Here is a 17,848-nt window from a genome sequence, read left to right on the forward strand (position 1 = left end):
TAAAAGAATATAAAAAGGGTACATGCATTATTATAACCAACAACTCTTATTAACTGTATGGCAATCCAGATTAAGCAAACTTTGGGGGGACAAAAGATAGTTGCTAGCAGGTAGACGAAAAAGAAAGATGAAGACGTGAACACAGATGATTTTCAAGACAGTGAAACCGCTCAGAAAGATACACTAAAGTGTATATATGCCATATGCATTTGTTCAAATCCATATAATGTACACCACTAACAGCGAACCCCCACGTAAGGTATGGACTACTAGTCCTGTCAATCAACAGCAACATCTGTACCACTTTGGCAATAGATAATAAGAACCAGGGGAGCTACAGGTATGTGGGAGCAATGGCATGCAGAGCATCTCTGTACTTTCTCTTTAATGTTGCTATGAAGCTAAAAATTCTCTAAAATCTGTTTACTTAAAAATGTACACAGTGACTTACTTGAATGCAAGAGTTAAAACTAGGAAGAAAATAGGCATAAACCTCTGCAGCCTTGGATCAGCCCATGGTTTTTTTAGCTTTGACATCAAAAGCTCCAGCAGTGACAGGAAAAACTAGATAAGCTAAACTTTATCAAAATTAAAACATTTCATGCTTCAAAGAGCAACAACAAGAAAGCAAAGATAAGTCACAAAGGGGTTATTTACAAACTGCATGTCTGATAAGTGACTTGCATCCCGAATATGTAAAGGAATCTCATGTCTTAAAAAGACAAATAGCCCAGTTAAAAAAAATGATCAAGGATCTGAACGGACATATCTCCAAAGAAAATCTGAAAAAGATGGTTCTGCTGCAGTGCACGCAAACAATGTACAGAAAGACATACAACATCGTTGGCCCCTAGTGAGAGAGACATCAAATCCACACGGAGATACCACTTAATTCCTGCTAGAATGGTGATAGCCAGAAAGCAGGATGAAAGCTGGTGTTAAGAAGGGAGCAGAAGAATCAAGTCCCTCCTAGTCTGTGACTGGAGCGTGAAAGGACTCAAGGCTTTGGGAAGACAGCTAACAGTTCCTCCATCAGAGGACTTGGGGATCCTATTCCCATGGATAAGCCTAGGGGAAATGAAAATAGCTCTCTACATAGCTATACGTTCACAGCAAAAGCATCTCTAATAGTGAAAATGTGAAAATAATCCAAAGTCTTGTCAATTTATGGACAAACGCATGACGGCAGCCATATTTGAGAATAATAAGACAGAACAGAATACCTTTTCTACAACGGATGCGACTTGAAAACATTATAGAAAATGATGAAAAAGTCAATCACAACAACCACACCCTGCACCATTTCATTTATGTGGAGTGCACAGGAAAGGTTCGTGGAAAGAAGCAGCCAAGGGAGCTAGTCAAAAACTGAGACTGTTGGTGTAAGGGACTACTGAAGCATGTGCCCAGGGGTGGGGGGACTCCCAGGGATAAACTACACCTACTGGTTACTGCGATCCACTCTGAATGGGTGAATTATGCCATACGTGTACTCTACCTTAATAAAGATGTTATTTGGTCAATGTTTTGAGGCAGGATCTCTTTTTTTTTTATAATCTGGACTTACTATATAAACTCACTATGTGGCCCAGATTGGGTCAAACTCACAGCAACCCTCTTGCCTCAGTCACCCAAGTAGCAAGATAACAGACACGAGCCACCACTCCTGGCCTACTGTTATTTCATTTTGACATTAAATAAACCAAAGCATGATATAAAAATTCAAAGCTGTATCAACGTAAGCATGATATCACAGCGACATTTGAGGCGACAATTGTTCTAGAACACAGCTGCACGAATCTGTTTCTCCTTTCCATCAATTTATATCAGGCTGAAGTTTCATGTAAAGAACAACTTAAAAACAGCAACTATATGCCATTGGGGGAATAAAGAGGAAATAATACACTAAGTTAAAGATCAAAGTAAAAATTCAGAACAGAAGTATATGTAAGAAATCACTGGAAAAGCTAAGTGCTCCATGACATATTGTTTATAAAGTCTTTGCTCTCCAGCTTCCGCAAACTGTCTCCATCCCTTTACTAACTGCCTGCCCAATACCACACAATTTTTCCTGATCACTGCAAAGTATTTTCATAAACAGAGACAATGGATGTGTTTCTCATATCTGTTAAGGGCCCTCTTACTCAAACATGGCAGTGATTTGCATTGATAATTAGTAAGGTTTTAGATTAATTCAGCTGAAGTTAATACAAATAAGCATAAGAAGTTTGGGTACTTTGAAATGTGTTTTCTCTTAAATTTTAAAAGCAATATAAAACATTACAGAAAACTTGGAATATAAAAACAGTACTCATTTATATTACCAAGATAACTATTTTCATTTTCCAATGTACCTTGCAGACTATTTTTCAAATGCATATATTTTAACCTAATTGCAATCATCTCTAAAATTTAATTTTGCATCCTGCTTCTGCACTTAATGCGTCATAAGCATTTTCCATATTGTAGTCTTTGTAATTATGGTTTTATGGCAATATAATTTTTTAAGTGCACATGATTTATTTGGCAATTATTTCAGAGTTGGACATGCAGTTGTTTCTAATTTTTTGATGTTATAAGTAAGAGAGTAAAGCCGCTCTCTGTGCATTTTCCTTCCTTGCTGTTGCTGCCTTAAAAGTAAGGCTGGAAGTGGAAACATGTCTATGGCCGTGGCCACTGTGCCAGCTACTTTTATCTCTACTAGGACGAACTATAAACCCTCCAACTTGATCTGTTCCGAACTGAGCTCATAGTCACCCCACCCCACCCCACCCCACCTGTTCCTCCTTCCATCTCCTTCTCTAGTAACTGGCAACCCCAGATGCTCAAGTCATCGTCTTTGAGTCTTCTCCTTCCCTCACAGCTCAATCCATCATCAGTTGCTGACAGTTGCCCTGAAATAACTCGCGAACACAAGTGTCACTTGGTCCCATCTCACTGATACCACCTTAGTTTGCGTCACCACCACCCGAGAGAAGGGCAAAGCGACAGACCTGTGATTCCTAACGCCAGTCTTTGCCGCTGTCCTCTGGAAGCCCACCTACTGAGTGAGCAGATGAGCAGATGCACCAGAGAATAGCACTTATCAGTTAGAGTCAAGAGTGCAGAGGCCACAGTGAAGAGTAACAATACACAGTGGACTTGTCTCATGGGCCAAAGGTGGATTTCTTGCTTCTTTTGTAGAATAAGCAACTTTGGGCACACTGGCTCTTTCTAACATATACTTTTGTATGAGAACATATTTAATAATACCAACCGAATGTTGTACATGAAAAAAAAAACATGTTTTTCATGGTTTCCTTTTAGGGATGACGTGTGTGTGTGTGTGTGTGTGTGTGTGTGTGTGTAAAACCTTATCAAATAAAACGAGGCTAATTGTTATCTTGAATCCAACCATATGTTTTCAAATTTTCCAATGTGTCTGAACAGTTGAGATGGGCACAGACTGTCAAGGACAAACCCCTAGGGCAGTGTTCTCAACTTGCGTCCTAATGCTGCAACTCTTTAACCGTCCCTCATATTGTGGTGACCCGCAAACATGAACTTATTTTACTGCTACTTCATAGCTGTAATTTTACTAGTGTTACGAATCATAATGTAAACCTTTGATGTGCAGGACATCTGCTATGTGACCCTACTAGGTGTTGTGACCCACAGGCTGAGAAGCACTACTCTAGCAGAATATAAAATATTGTGCTTCAAAATGCCAGGAGCTTCTGCACTCTGGATAAAATGCCTTATCAATAGTTTTATTACAATTTGAACACCTCAGTTTCCCTTGAGGTAGAATGCGCTTGCTGATAAACATATCATGTGAGGAGCCAGCAAGCAGGAACACAGCTGTATTCAACACTGCCTTTCACAGCAACAGCAAGACAACGATCACCATGAATGTATGTTTTTCATAACTGTCCTACTCGTGGAATACATTTGACTCCTGACCTTGTGTCTACAAGAGATACAAAAAATAAGGTGTAAAATTAAAGATCTATAAAGCTATTTATAAGATATATAACAAAATGACTAAGTAAAGGCCAGAAATTAAAATTATTAAAATTAAGAATTGCATTTTAATTCAGAGCTCTGCATTCACAGTAAACTTTCTCATAACAATTAAAAATAGAAAAAGAAAACAACAGTAAAAATATATTACCTTCTTAATAATAAAAGGAGGAGTGTGGTTAGTTCCTAGAGACCAGAAGACAGGACTGCTGTAAATTCTGTGAAAATTGGTGTATAGTAAAGGGAGACAGGGAGGAGTAGAGACACTGTGTGGATTTCAGATGGCCCAAGCTCCACGCCCCTGAGCCATCTAAAACCTGCACATCCATCTATACTCCTTCATTCTGTTTTATTTTTTTCCAAACTGTATGTGACGAGCCTAACATAGAAGCTTTCTTATTAACCATTTTCTGAAAAGATTCCTTTGCTTCAGGATGATACCCACCCAGCTTCCATAGACTATAATGGCTTCCATGGTTTAGCAGCTTCATAACCATCCCAATGTTGGGGAAGCACAGACTTGTGAAATCCTGGGCTCACTGTGCACCTAGCAAAGTCTAATCAGTATGCTTCATTCCAGTGTGACCCTGTCTCAAAGGAACAAGGTGAACAGCTCCTGAGGAATGATCATGTTTGGCTCTCTCTCTCTCCCTCCCTCTCGCTCTCTCTCTCTCTCTCTCCCTCCCTCTCTCTCTTCTCTCTCTTTCTCTCTCTCTCTCTTCTCTCTCCCTGTCCCTCTCTTCCTGTCTCTCTCTCCTCTCTCTTCCTGTCTCTCTCTTCTCTCTCTCTTCCTGTCTCTCTATCTTCTCTCTCTCTCCTCTCCCCCCTCTCTTCTCCCTCCCTGTCTCCTCTCTCTCTTCTCTCTCTCTCTCCTGTCTCTCTCTTCCTGTCTCTCCCCGTCTCTCTCTTCCTCCCTCCCTCCCTTCGTCCCTTCTTCCCTCCCTCCCTCCCTCCCTCCTTCCCCCTTTCTCTCTCTTTCTCTGAGAAGGAAAAGATGAGATAGCTTCTGAGCTAAGCACCCTGGTCCAGCAACATGACTTTCCATCACAACAGTATCTAACAGCCACTGACTTACATTCTCTTCCTCACTTCTCATCATATAGACAAAACCCAGCCAGTTAGACAGAGTATTTTATGAAATGGCTCACAAAATAAATGAAGCCAGTTTCTCTGCCACTGATTGAGGCTAGATCTGCTCGCTTTGGTCACCAGAGGAAATAGGTTTGACAATCTCTTATGAGAAGTGAGTATATTCTCTAATCCTCACACCCCATCATTCCCTTCAGAGTCACCATTTACACCACATCACTCACCCACGGTTGGCAGCTCCACTGTGCCTAGCATGAAATATGACCCTACTCTTCTTTCCACTAGTGTGATCCAGGGCTAAATGCATCTATGAGTCCTTAGCCTCTGGCTCTATGTCAGGAGCAAAGGTAACACCAAGTTCATGCACACTTGCCTTGGGATTACAAGTTTGGCAAGTGAAAATTAATCTTTTCAGAGGGCTCAGCCTTCCTTTGCAGAGGCTTCCTCACTTTGAAGTAAATCTTTATAATTGTTTTCTGTTTGATTTAGAAGAAATTTGAAAGCTGTCAGCAGTGTCTGTGGAGTTGCGGAAATGCTCATCATGAAGGAGGAGCTGGGATGCTCCAATGGGCCCTGCTGGCTGGTGTTTAAGGCACCATGGGCTGTAGAAGGGCATAAAAGGGTCTACCACTAAGATACTCCAAGTCACCTGTGAGCTGTGTCACTACGCATAGTAAGCACAGAAAAAAATATGTTAGAGGACTGCGGGGCTGCCATGATTAAAATAATAATTTCATCAAGATCTTTATTTTTCCTTTAAATCTTGGAGCACGATTTATGTTAAGTATTAAGAGAATACATTTATTAGTTTTTTAATTGCTATTACCAAAGCATATGCATTATTTTTAAATAAGATTATAAAAAAGCAATATCTGAAATTCCTTGGTTATATCTGTCCTTCCTTGTTTATATTTTTAATATTTTATTTTAACTATATTTACAACTCATGATATTTTTAAATGCAAAGGCAAAAAAATATATTAAATGAATTACTATACACACTATATATCATTTTAAAATGTATTAAGTGAATTACATATGCACAGATATATCATTTAAAATACATTAAGTGAATTACATATATACATTATATACTATTAAAGAGAAAGAACGACATAGAGCTGAGAAAAGTGCGGAATTTGTTTGTCTTCATAAGGCAATGTGGGTAAAGAAACTTTTGTCATCATAAGTTTATATAACAATGAAAGAAAATAAGCGAAATCATTCCTAGGGACATGTTTTTCTCCGGCAACTGTCACCCAATCAGGATCTTCTCTCACTGGGGCTCACGTGGAGACCTTAGAGGGGCAGAGCTGGCATCAGGGGCAATTTATAGAAGCACTATTTTGAAGACTTCTCCTGTGCATACTTCGCAAAGGGTAAAGCTTAACGTTAAACTACAGTCATGGAAAGCATTTCAAGTTGGGCAGGGATCTGAGACAAGGGTCTAAATTAATGCCACAGGGCAAGCGCTCTTAAATAGCTGGCAGGGGATAGTGCCCTCAAGCAGGTGCTGTGGGTCAGTTAGCTAATGGCTCGATGCTCAGCGAGGACTTGGAGAGCCGAAATTCTGTTCTTAATTTAGAGTCATATGCTCAGGCCCAGCTTAAAACTTCAACATCTCTAGAGGGTACCAGAGGCCAGCAACCTATCTCTTTTCTACATTTTAAATAATACTCGAGTCAAGCTCAGGCTAGGCACAGTTGGAACGCTTTGGGATGGTGTTTGGCTAGAGATGGTGTGAGCCCAGATGAAGTGGAACTATTGGTGCCTGGAGCTCACGCTGTTGTTTCCAAACTCTGGCTGTTGTTTTGACAATCGTCTTGGAACATCTTAAGGGAACTGCTGAAAAGGGGGCAAGTTGGGAGAGTGTTTTCAGGGGACTCTCCTGCTCACCTTGTTCCACATTTATGCTTTTTAATTTACTCCCTGGGAAAGAGAGCCACACTGGAACTCCACAGTGAAAAGTGAAGCTCTAGAGTTACGTGTCATATAGAAAGCCAACCAGCACTCGGACAAGAGATAAGCCCGCCATTTTCCTCAAAGCACTTCTATGTGTGCTTGACTGACTTCACAATCCATTGCTATAGCATTCAAGATAAAAGTTAATTCTGAAATTTTAAGTTGAACTTCACAGACCACTGCTGCCCCAGCCCTCTCTTGCCTGCCCTCCCAGAATTCATTTATGATCTTTGCTGTTATTTCCAAGCAAGTTCTCCCTGAAGCCGCCCTGAAATATGATTCTTCTGAATCCAGTTATCCTACTTAATTCTAGACATCGCCTGCATAGAAGTGTTCCCAGGATTATGGGAGACGGGAGAATTAGAAGGGGGTTATGTTGCACTAACTGTGATTAACTCCACGAAGGACACTTTCACAGGATTGAGTTAAGAAGCAATTCTCCATCAACCTACAGATAAGAAATTAAAGATGGAAGTCTGCTATGATATTGACACTGATGCTTTCAATTCACCCAACAGGACTGTTTTTACTTACACAGGTCACACTCTGCACTGCTTGAGAGTTGGCATATCCACCTCAAACGCACTGTCTCATTTAATCACCTTAAGAAGCTTGAGAGAGAATGTCATCCCCACCGGAACAGAAAAGGAGGTTGAGGCACAGAGGGGTTCCGCATTTCTGCAATGTCACCCAGCATATGAGTGACAAGGCCAAACTTTTGGCTCTAGTGTCACAGGGATGGGTTTCAAATCCACTTCAGCCATCAGCCACCAACACATGGTGGAAAGAATGTGGCAGGCAAAGAAAGAGTTTCCTAGAATAAAGCTCCAGCAGGCGGGGAGTCCTTCAGCTGATAACTGGGAGTCAATTTCCTTTGAAATTCATGGCCCTAAAGAATCAGCTTGTCTCTAAAGGTACAAAAGGCTCAGTGCTATAATTTATGATGTCGATCCTGATCTACAATTAGATTCACAGGGCCTGGGTACTGTGATTGAAGCAACCATTGACACTATCTCTTAGTCAATATAGAAAATTGCTTATGTCTTCATATCTTCCTAATATCTATTTCTTATGAAAAAGAAAATGCAATAGGCTATCTTCCATCTACAATAAGTTTGATAAAGTCACCATACTTAAAAATCTACATTTAAGGCAACGAGATAAAAGTTGTCTTACCCCTCCTTCATGTCATTAATAGGAAGCGGCACCCTTCCACCCCTGTCTAGGGCCGACGTGATGTTTATAGCGTTGAGACGCTCCGGTTGCCACACATTTTTTACAGCCCCAAGAAAGTCTCCAAGAACCTCACTGGCCAACATTTCTTCCACATTCATATTTTTGATGAAGAATTCTGCTTGATATGGCAACGGGAATTCTAGTGTTGATGAAAAGGGATACACATATGTTTAATGAAGCAATCTCTTAAAAGGAACAATTTGAGTCTTGCTGAGTTCTGGTATCGACCTGACAGCAGAGAGCAATGCAAAACCGTCAATTCTCCATCTGAATGGCTCCAGACGCTTGGATAAGTCAGAGGCGGGCAGATCTCTGTGACGTGGAGGCCAACCTGGTCTACAGAGTGAGTTTTAGGACAACCAGGGCTACATAATGAGACCCTGTCTACACAACAACAACAAAATTATGTCTGTACTCAACAGTATAAATTTATAAACTTTCTCATCCATGAATCCTTAAACAATGTGCCAACTATTTATATAGAACCTACATTGCACAGGTATAATGCATAATCTAGAGATAATTCACATATGGGAGAATTGTGCAGATCATGTATAAAAATAGCTTTTGTATGTTTTTACATATGACTTGCCCAACTTATATAGGGGATTTGAGAGTTTTCCAATTTGAATATCCAAAGGGATCTAGGAACCAATTCCTGGTGGGTACTGAGGGATTGCTGTGACTTCAAAGACTTCTCTATAACTGATGTTGTAGCTAAGAACGTAATATACATTAGGAACTGAAACTGTATCTGCAATATAATAAAATCCATGCTTCATGGAAATAATTTATAATTTCAGAATTTAACCAGAGAAAGCAAGAAGATGACTAAACCCTTGTCTTTAATTTATAATATTTCTCATATTTTTTGGAACATGCTAAAAAAATCATTGCTTTTTCTATGATATTGATTACATAGCTCGTGAGAATTCTAAAATTTACCTCAATTCTATTTGGATTATTGTGTACTAAATATTTCAGAAAATCAGAAAGCTCTTGTACAGTTTCACAGTTAGAGTTTTAGTGAGCTTTTTTTTTCTTTCAATACATTCACTAAATTCTCCTTTAAAAAAATATAAAACAGGTGGTGTGGCTCACTCCTTTAATCCCCAACATTCAGGAGGAAGAGGCAGGAGGATCTTTCTGAGTTCAAGGCCAGCCTGAAACTACAAAGCTAGTTCCAGGACAGACAGGACTACACAAATATATCCTGTCTTGAAAAACAAAAAATGTAAATAACTTTCAACAAACCTAATAAAAAATTCAGTCTATTAATATAAGAAAGACTTACTAAATATATATGTTTCTCAAGTGTTCGTCTTGAATTACTGACATTTTCCCTATATTATGATTGTCCTTTTAAAAGTAAAAATGTTTTCTTCTTCTACACAATACTCTTTGTACAATAATAAGAGTTAATTTGAAAACGATTACAAAGCAGGGAAAATGAGGAGACCCCTGTGGATTGTAACAGCGGGAGTGTCAGCAGGCTCTGCCCTCACGCCACCCCCCATACTGTCAGCGAAAGATTTGCTTTAGAGATGTTCAGAAAGACACAATCATTTGAATTTATCTCATTCAATTTTTCTCTAAATTAGAGATTATGTCTATAATGTGCCTAGCAGACTTCAAACATATGGTAAAAACTTATAAAATATTAAGACTTTAGTCCTATTTTAACATGAAAAGGCTAGTTATATGAATACTTCTGAGTTCTAAACAGACTTAATATCTTCAATACGAATTCTACGTACATTCTCTATTTAAACAAAATCATGAGTTTGTAAATTAATCTACTCTTATTTAATAAACAGAAGATAAAATACATAATAATCACCCAACATCTTAATGACCTCATTTCTTGGAAGACTCTTTGATACTAATGGACACTAGACACCAGAAATTTGGTGAGGGAGCCAGCATTGGCTGTAGAGGTTTGTCCAGAGCCATGCAGCAAACATTTCCAAAGCCATAGCTCTGCAAGGCCCTTCTCAAGGGAAACCCTTGCCTCCTCTCCTGCAGGCACTAATCTGGTCTGTGATTATGCTAGATTTATTCAGTGCATGGTCCATATGTAGTCGTCTAGAGCATAAATTCTTCATTCTCTCCTTGTAGATAAGATTTCAGTTGATACAAATGCATTTCCTCTTTACATACTACATTAGCTTAATCATATGACACTTTCTCTCAAGCCTAAAATAGTCACACAAGTGAATCATGATGAAGGCTTTCTCAGTGGTAAATGATGTAATATTTATAAATAATAGCAAATATAGTTTTGGATATGCCAGATGTATAAAATTACTCTTTTCCCTAAATATTTTCACATTCAACTTTCCATAAAAATACAGAAAGCCCCTACTCCACCCCCTCTCCACCCCACCCCACCTGTCTTATCATCAGTACTACTTCTGGAGAACCACTCTTTGGCTCTTCCTGAACCATTCAGCTCCACTTAGTGGTTCCCTTTCTGAGATCTGCTACTAGCCTTGAGGTTGCTACCGGCTCCCTCCAGGGCTCTGGCCCGTGCAGCTTGGGCCAAGAACAAGTGCCAGGTCTCTCTAGCATGAGTCAGCAGAGCTTTCTAACTCTGGGGAAATCCCCGTGATTGCTATATTTGGAAATCAGAGAGGCCAAGAGAACAGTAGGCCAACAGACTGGTGGCAACAGGCCTCTGAGGTGCTAACCCCAATCTAGGGATTCACTTTTTATGCAGTCTTCTTGAGCACCGTGCTGTGAGTCTACATGACTAATTTCCCATGAGGTCACTCAGAGTACAGGACAGCTGGCCAGAGCGCTGGGCTGAGCACGAGTCCCCTGATTTACAACTTTGTTATTCCTTCCTCTAAAGCTTATCTGGGACAAATAGCATGAGTGAAGGCCATGTTCAAAGACCGTCATTCTCAAGTGCATATGAATCTTGTCTAGATTGGCAAGGACAAATGTGTGACCTTTTTAGTTTAGTGGTTTTCAAACCGTTTGGGGGGTCCCTGAACCCTATGTAGAGAAGAAGTGGAGCAGATCTGCCTAAGTTCCAAATAGAGACTTCTAAAATCTTCTCCTCCCTACCTCATGAACTTCTACCTACCTCATGCAGATGAAGAGCCCCGAAGGCTTACTCTTGACACTTCTGTTGGGTAGTATTCTCTCTCATACCAGGAACCAGGTGAATATGGATCCCTGTGTGACATTAACACCTACAGTAGCTTCTGAATGTTAACTTTCTACAGCAGAGACCAGTCTAGAGAAAGACAAACTTCCAACTGCAGACCAGGCTCTCTTCCTGTCTGCCATATCTGACAAAGACCTGGTCTCTTCAGCCTATAATTACAGGGTCCAAGAGCCCAAAGTCACCACAGGGTATCTATGTGACTCAAGCCATGAATTCACAGATTGGAAAAAAAAGGAAAAGACAATGACTCTGCCCACTCAAGAGTTCCCAATTCTACATGAATAGTTTAACTAGATACAACTATCCAATCCTAATTAAGTCAAGAACCAGTCTCCCTGATCTATGGGTGCCTAGAGACCATGCAAAAGGCAGAAGTGAGGGGAGGGAATGCTTCACCGTGATTGGTTTTTTATATGAAAAGCACTTTACGTTTTAACCTGGCAGTTGTCTGCAGTAGGCACTATTAAAACACCTAAGGTTCAAGTCTTCAAGCAGTCTTTCCAGGTACACATTACCAATTTTTGTATTTAATTCTTTGATATAGTCTAAGAGCAACTTGTAGCTCAGCTTAGCTGAGTTATCATAAATTTCAAAATACTTGTTTCTGGCAAATGTTTTTGTTTGTCTGCTTTCTGCTAATAAACAGGAGCAGTAATTCCCCATCAGGAATGTATTCTTATTTTGCTCTTTTTCAGAAGAAAAGATCTGTCACAGCTCCCTTCCTCTCGGTGCCTTCACTAACAGTAGTAGAGTATCCCATAATTTTCTAATGCTACCTAAAATGTCTTCTCATTCTTTTTTAATATTTAAGCCTCAACGGGTGAATCTCTACGAGGTTGAGGCCAGCCTGGTATACAGAGCAGGTTCCAGGACAGCTCAGGTTACACAGAGAAACATTATTTTGAAAAAAATAATCATCATCATCCCTCAAGTCTGAATATGGGATGGTAATATTTTTCCCTTTCCTCCCTTCAGGCCCTAAACCTATCTTCCCAGGAACCATTCCCCTGCCCCCACTCTCAAGTTGGTAGCCTTGTTAGAACATTCTAAGTGTTAAATACATTTCCTATTCTTTGTCAAAATGGGGTCAAATATAAGCATAATTTTATGCTTTCTGTGTCCCCAACCTTCAAAATCCTCAGGAAATCACTTACAGTTTGAGCATGTTCTTCTAAATTGTTGGTGGACTTTTATTTACACAATGAGCAAAATTAGCTAATTAGCAAACAGTGTACCCCACTCCCCAAATCCGTTCATCTTCACATGCAGCTGAACTATTACTTACAATTACATTGAAGTTCAATATAGAATTAGTGAACAACTACTCTGTGTCTTTGGACTCAACTCATAGGTGTTAGAGCAAGCCCGGAAGCATCTTAGCCCCCTTCAGCACTGATGTAGCAAGGCTTGAAGACACCAGCATCTGGGAAGAGCCATCCTCAGTTCGTCAGCATAGCACATCACTTTTATAAAAAGTTAGAAATGGCTTGCCTTTCTTCCTGCATTTTACTATTTCATCAGTTATAGTAGGTATGCGATGCTTTGCAACCCACGATTATATTTTATGTTTATAAATGCAATGAAATCCTTCTTAAAAATAAGAAATGATCATCGACATATTTTCCATACTTACCTTCTGCTGACATTATATTAATTATCAAATTATGCCTTGCAGTCTCAAAGGTACGTCTATTATAGGCAGTTATCTGTTAGAAAAGGAAAATTATGTTTAGAAAGTGAAATGTTTTAGAAAATACAACTCAGTAAAGGCAAAATGAAACAAATCATTGCTTTTCCTATTTTTATTATTTGTTGATTTATCTAGAAAACTTTCTTTCCTGGGTAATAAAAATCATAGGACTTTTAGCAGTATTGTAGGAAAATAATCAATTAGTCAGGTCTACTTAACATGCTAAAACAAAAAGTTAAATACAAAAAAATTCTTTTCCTAGAAAGCCATTAGGCACAGGAGGGGGCACATAGATGGGTCACTAGGAACCATTAGTGACTTGCTGGTGACAGTAAGATTAAACACCACACACACACACAGAAAAACTTAAAATATATGGTTGTGATTGTAAATGAATTTAAGAATCATCATGAAAAGTACATTTTAACCAAGCACACCAATGTTGCGTTTAGTGTCGAACTGCACAGCAATCGGTCAAGAGATGCCATAAATAACCCTCTCATGATGTAGATATACCTCATGATGAGTAAAGCAGTGAGGGTGACCGTCTATAAACTTAGAGCACATGCTCAAAAGCCACAAATCGGTGTTTCATACAGCCACATGTTAGTAAACATTTGCGGGCTCAGTGAGCTTCTATCCAAGTCGGCTCAGAAGGGGCTACCAGAGACAAACAAAACAAAGGCTGCAGAACTTAAGGGATGATTAACTTTGTAACAGGCATTAAATGGTGCAGACACATCTGGAGTACCTCAGCAAAACCAAAAGAGCGTCAAACTCTTAAGAGTCCAGGTACTAGGTTTCTGGCGATGGCTGCAGCTGTTGGTGACGCGGAGGCAGAAGATTGGGAGGAAGCTGGTTCCAGCTACTAGAAGAGACCCCTGTGTGCAACAAGCCCTGCAGATCTCTACATATCAACAGGAGCTGTGCAACAAGCCCTGCAGATCTCTACATATCAATAGGAGCTGTGCAACAAGCCCTGCAGATCTCTACATATGAATAGGAGCTGTGCAACAAGCCCTGCAGATCTCTACATATCATCAATAGGAGCTGTGCAACAAGCCCTGCAGATCTCTACATATCAATAGGAGCTGTGCAACAAGCCCTGCAGATCTCTACATATCAATAGGAGCTGTGCAACAAGCCCTGCAGATCTTTACATATCAATAGGAGCTGTGCAACAAGCCCTGCAGATCTCTACATATCATCAATAGGAGCTGTGCAACAAGCCCTGCAGATCTCTACATATCAATAGGAGCTGTGCAACAAGCCCTGCAGATCTCTACATATCATCAATAGGAGCTGTGCAACAAGCCCTGCAGATCTCTACATATCAGCAGGAGCTTGGCCAGAAGTAGGTTACACTCCTTGGGAATACTGAAAGCTAAAACAGCAAGATTCAGAATTGGGGGATAAATAATTTCAAACCTTTGGCAATATTTGTTCTGAACAGCACACTAACCCACAGAGTTAGTGGAGCTTCTCTCTCTCCAACTTGTCAAAATAACATCGGCATCGCCACTTTCTTCCTCAAGTCAAACAGTGACCTGAGACTAGTTACCAAAATAAGGAGGAGAGAGAGTGCAAAGTTCTAACCAATAGACCACCAGGTATGCTGGCTACCAAAACTAAATAAGAGTTATTTTTCCAAGACAAATGAAAACATTAAAAATAAGTTGTACTTGGGAATTTTTGTGATTTAAAAATTAGCCTTTACTCATTAGCTTACACAAATAATATATACTAATAAATTAATTTGCCATACTCCCCCCCCCCAGTAATCATAATCATATTATCAGTGGAAAAAAGAATGACTGATCTTCTCCAGTGTGCTATTACTGTGAGCTTTTGGCTCAGAAGAGATGAGTATTTTAAATTAATAACAGTAGCCTTCCCAATTTGTCTCAAATTTCATGATTGCAAGTTTCTTTTTTAAAAAAATCTCTGATTACTAGAGGCAGTGAAGAACATTTCATATTAAGAGAAAAAATTAATTACCTGAATGTATATCTAATGTTTAGTCTTAGCAGCTACCACAGAACAACATGCTCTTCCTCACTCCTGCTCAGATATTTAAGAACTATAATGACCTCAATCAGATTTTCCTTACTTCAGAGATATGAAGTGCTTCAAAACAAGATGGAGGAGGCTTTAGTCTTCATCCTCTCTTTCTAAAAATAATGCCTAACAAATTTTAGATGTTTACAATCTAAATATTTCAAATTCATAGCTGCTGAATGGATTAATTCATAGATTGATATAATTAAACAATGTTTTAAGACATAAAATTTAACTAAATTAATAGAATACTATATAAAATCCTATATACTTTTTATACTATATAGATATATTTGTCTTCTATAAAACATTGTGTTGAGTTTTCATCGGCACTTATTAAGCATATTATTTAATGTCTGTGGTGATTTATAAGAATGTCTTGACTGTTCTAGAACTCCCCTCGACAACATTACGGCTCACCTGTGTTGGCCCAGGCTGCTTTCCAGCAATAGTGGAACTGGATGTTTAAAATCCCATTTACTTAATGAGATTAAGATTTCATTTACCTATTTACTTAAGAGCTCATTTGCTCATTACAAAAATGTGTAGACTTCAAATATATTGCTTAGCTTGGCTTGTTTTTGAACACTGTAAGACTAGTACTTTATATACCACCCACATGTTCTCCTGGAGGTCCCATCCGACAGTCTGCTTAAACCTTATCCATGTTGTTGGACAAGCCTCAGTTCAGTTTTGCTCTTAGTATCGACCACATATACACAACACAATGCAAGGACCTAGCTCTTGCTCATAGCCTTTAGAGTCTGTTGTTCTGTGGGTTTCCAGGGCTCCACTTCATGAACAATGTTCAAGGAGTATGTCCATACATGTCTTCAGGTGAGTTGCTTGTTTGGGCAGTTATCTAGAAGTGGGACTGCTTTGTGACACAACACACTGATGCTTACTCATGGATCCTAACTTAGGACTGATCCCATAGTGGTTAGTCAATCTCTACATTTCTCTCCAATGGATCTCACTGATGGTAAAATTCTCATTATTGTCTGAATAAGTATGTTCCTCATTACTGGTTAAGAATAGACATCTTACTTGGTCTCATGACTATTTGTGTGTTCTGTTCAGTGAAATCTTTTTTTTTTTTATTGAATTGAGGGTCTCTTTTCGATTTCACATGCTCTTTTATCTCTTAAAGAATCTCTTTTGATGAATAGTTCACAAATATAAGAGTGAAAACTATGTCTTTTTCTCTCAAAAATATGCAGTTTATATTTAAGAAATCTATTTTTGTCCCCAAGTCAGCAAGAGTCTTTTGTATTTTAATATAATAGTTTATTTTTTTTTGTTTCTCACATTTAATGCCTAATCTACCTATATTTTTGCTTGGCATTTAGTATGAAGGATCTAACTCTATGATTGGTATTCAAGTAGCTAACAAATTTTCTGAGCACTAGTTAAGAAACAGACATCCCTCTTTCCAAAGACCTGTGGCACCAACTCTTCAAACATCTGTCACTGTTCCTTGTGTGGTCTGTTTCTGTCCTTGCTACTCAACCTGTCAGCCCATTTGTCCATCCCTGTGTCACTGAAACTCTGTGATCACCACCATGAGTTTCTGGAAATCTGGATGCCTATGAGAGAAAAGAAACCTTCCCCTTCATTCTTCTTTACTAAGGCTTGGTTGTTTCTACCACATAGCCCTCCCCATATGTGTAAGAAACAGTCAAGTTCTACTTTTAAAAATCTGCTGAAAACTATATTGGTGTGCACTAAATCTATAGATCAAGGGAAATTATGCCATTATCACACTATCTTCCTATCACTGAAATTATCACCTATTTATGCAAATTTTGTATTCATTGTGTTTTATTTACTCCTGGTACCTTATAATTTCTGTCTGTATTGAAAATATGTGCTTCTTTGAAACATCTATTTTCTCAATACTTTTTATTCAGTGCAGAAATAAAACACACTTATGTTTACCTCACAGCGGATTGGTAACCTTTCATAATATTTTAATAGTCAATAGACTTTATACTACTGAGCGCTCAATTTCTTTCAAATCATTGGGGATTTGATTTCATGTTCTTCTCTTCACTAGCTATGACTTCCAATATATCCTATAATAAAATATAGAGGATGTCATTCTTGTTTTGTTCCCAAATTTAAGTGCGATTTCTCTAATGTTTCTCCCACTGAGAACGATGTTTGCTATTCTTTTGGGAAAAATTATCAGGTTAAGGAAGATCAATTTGATCCTTAGTTTAAAAAGTGCTCAACAGAGGAACTGGAGAGACAGCTCCTCGGTTAAAATCATTTCTTATTCTTACAGAGGATGCGAGTTTGGTTCCCAGCACCCACATCAACGGTGAAACTTTTATCTTTTAAGACTAGAACTTTTTTTAATTTTTTTTTATTTTTTAATATTCATTTATTATTTATTATGTATACAATAGTCTATCTGTTTGTATGCCGAAGGCCAGAAGAAGGCACCAGACCTTATTACAGATGGTTGTGAGCCACCATGTGGTTGCTGGGAATTGAACTCAGGACCTTTGGAAGAGCAGGCAATGCTCTTAACCACTGAACCATCTCTCCAGCCCCTAAAACTAGAACTTTTAAAGGAACTATTCATTCAAATTACCATTACCATTGTTGCTGGGGGTTTTAACTTCTCATGT

The 17,848-nt window shown here is 39.0% G+C and overlaps 1 protein-coding gene across 5 annotated transcripts in view; it reads right to left on the bottom strand.

The window, feature by feature from the left end:
• Sgce (sarcoglycan epsilon) overlaps nucleotides 1-17,848 on the bottom strand; it is a 70,851-nt gene that overhangs the window by 24,155 nt on the left and 28,848 nt on the right. For all 5 annotated transcript variants that reach the window (XM_041675525.1, XM_041675523.1, XM_041675522.1 and 2 more), the window contains 2 exons: nucleotides 13,098-13,170; nucleotides 8,230-8,428 (listed from right to left, as the gene is read on the bottom strand). In XM_041675525.1, the coding sequence (XP_041531459.1) occupies nucleotides 8,230-8,428; nucleotides 13,098-13,170 (272 nt within the window). The remainder of the gene's footprint in view (nucleotides 1-8,229; nucleotides 8,429-13,097; nucleotides 13,171-17,848) is intronic.

The sequence above is a fragment of the Microtus oregoni genome, unplaced genomic scaffold (genome assembly GCF_018167655.1).
Source record: "Microtus oregoni isolate MIOR12 unplaced genomic scaffold, Mior012 000026F_ref0000081, whole genome shotgun sequence".
NCBI classification, from domain to species: domain Eukaryota; kingdom Metazoa; phylum Chordata; class Mammalia; order Rodentia; family Cricetidae; genus Microtus; species Microtus oregoni.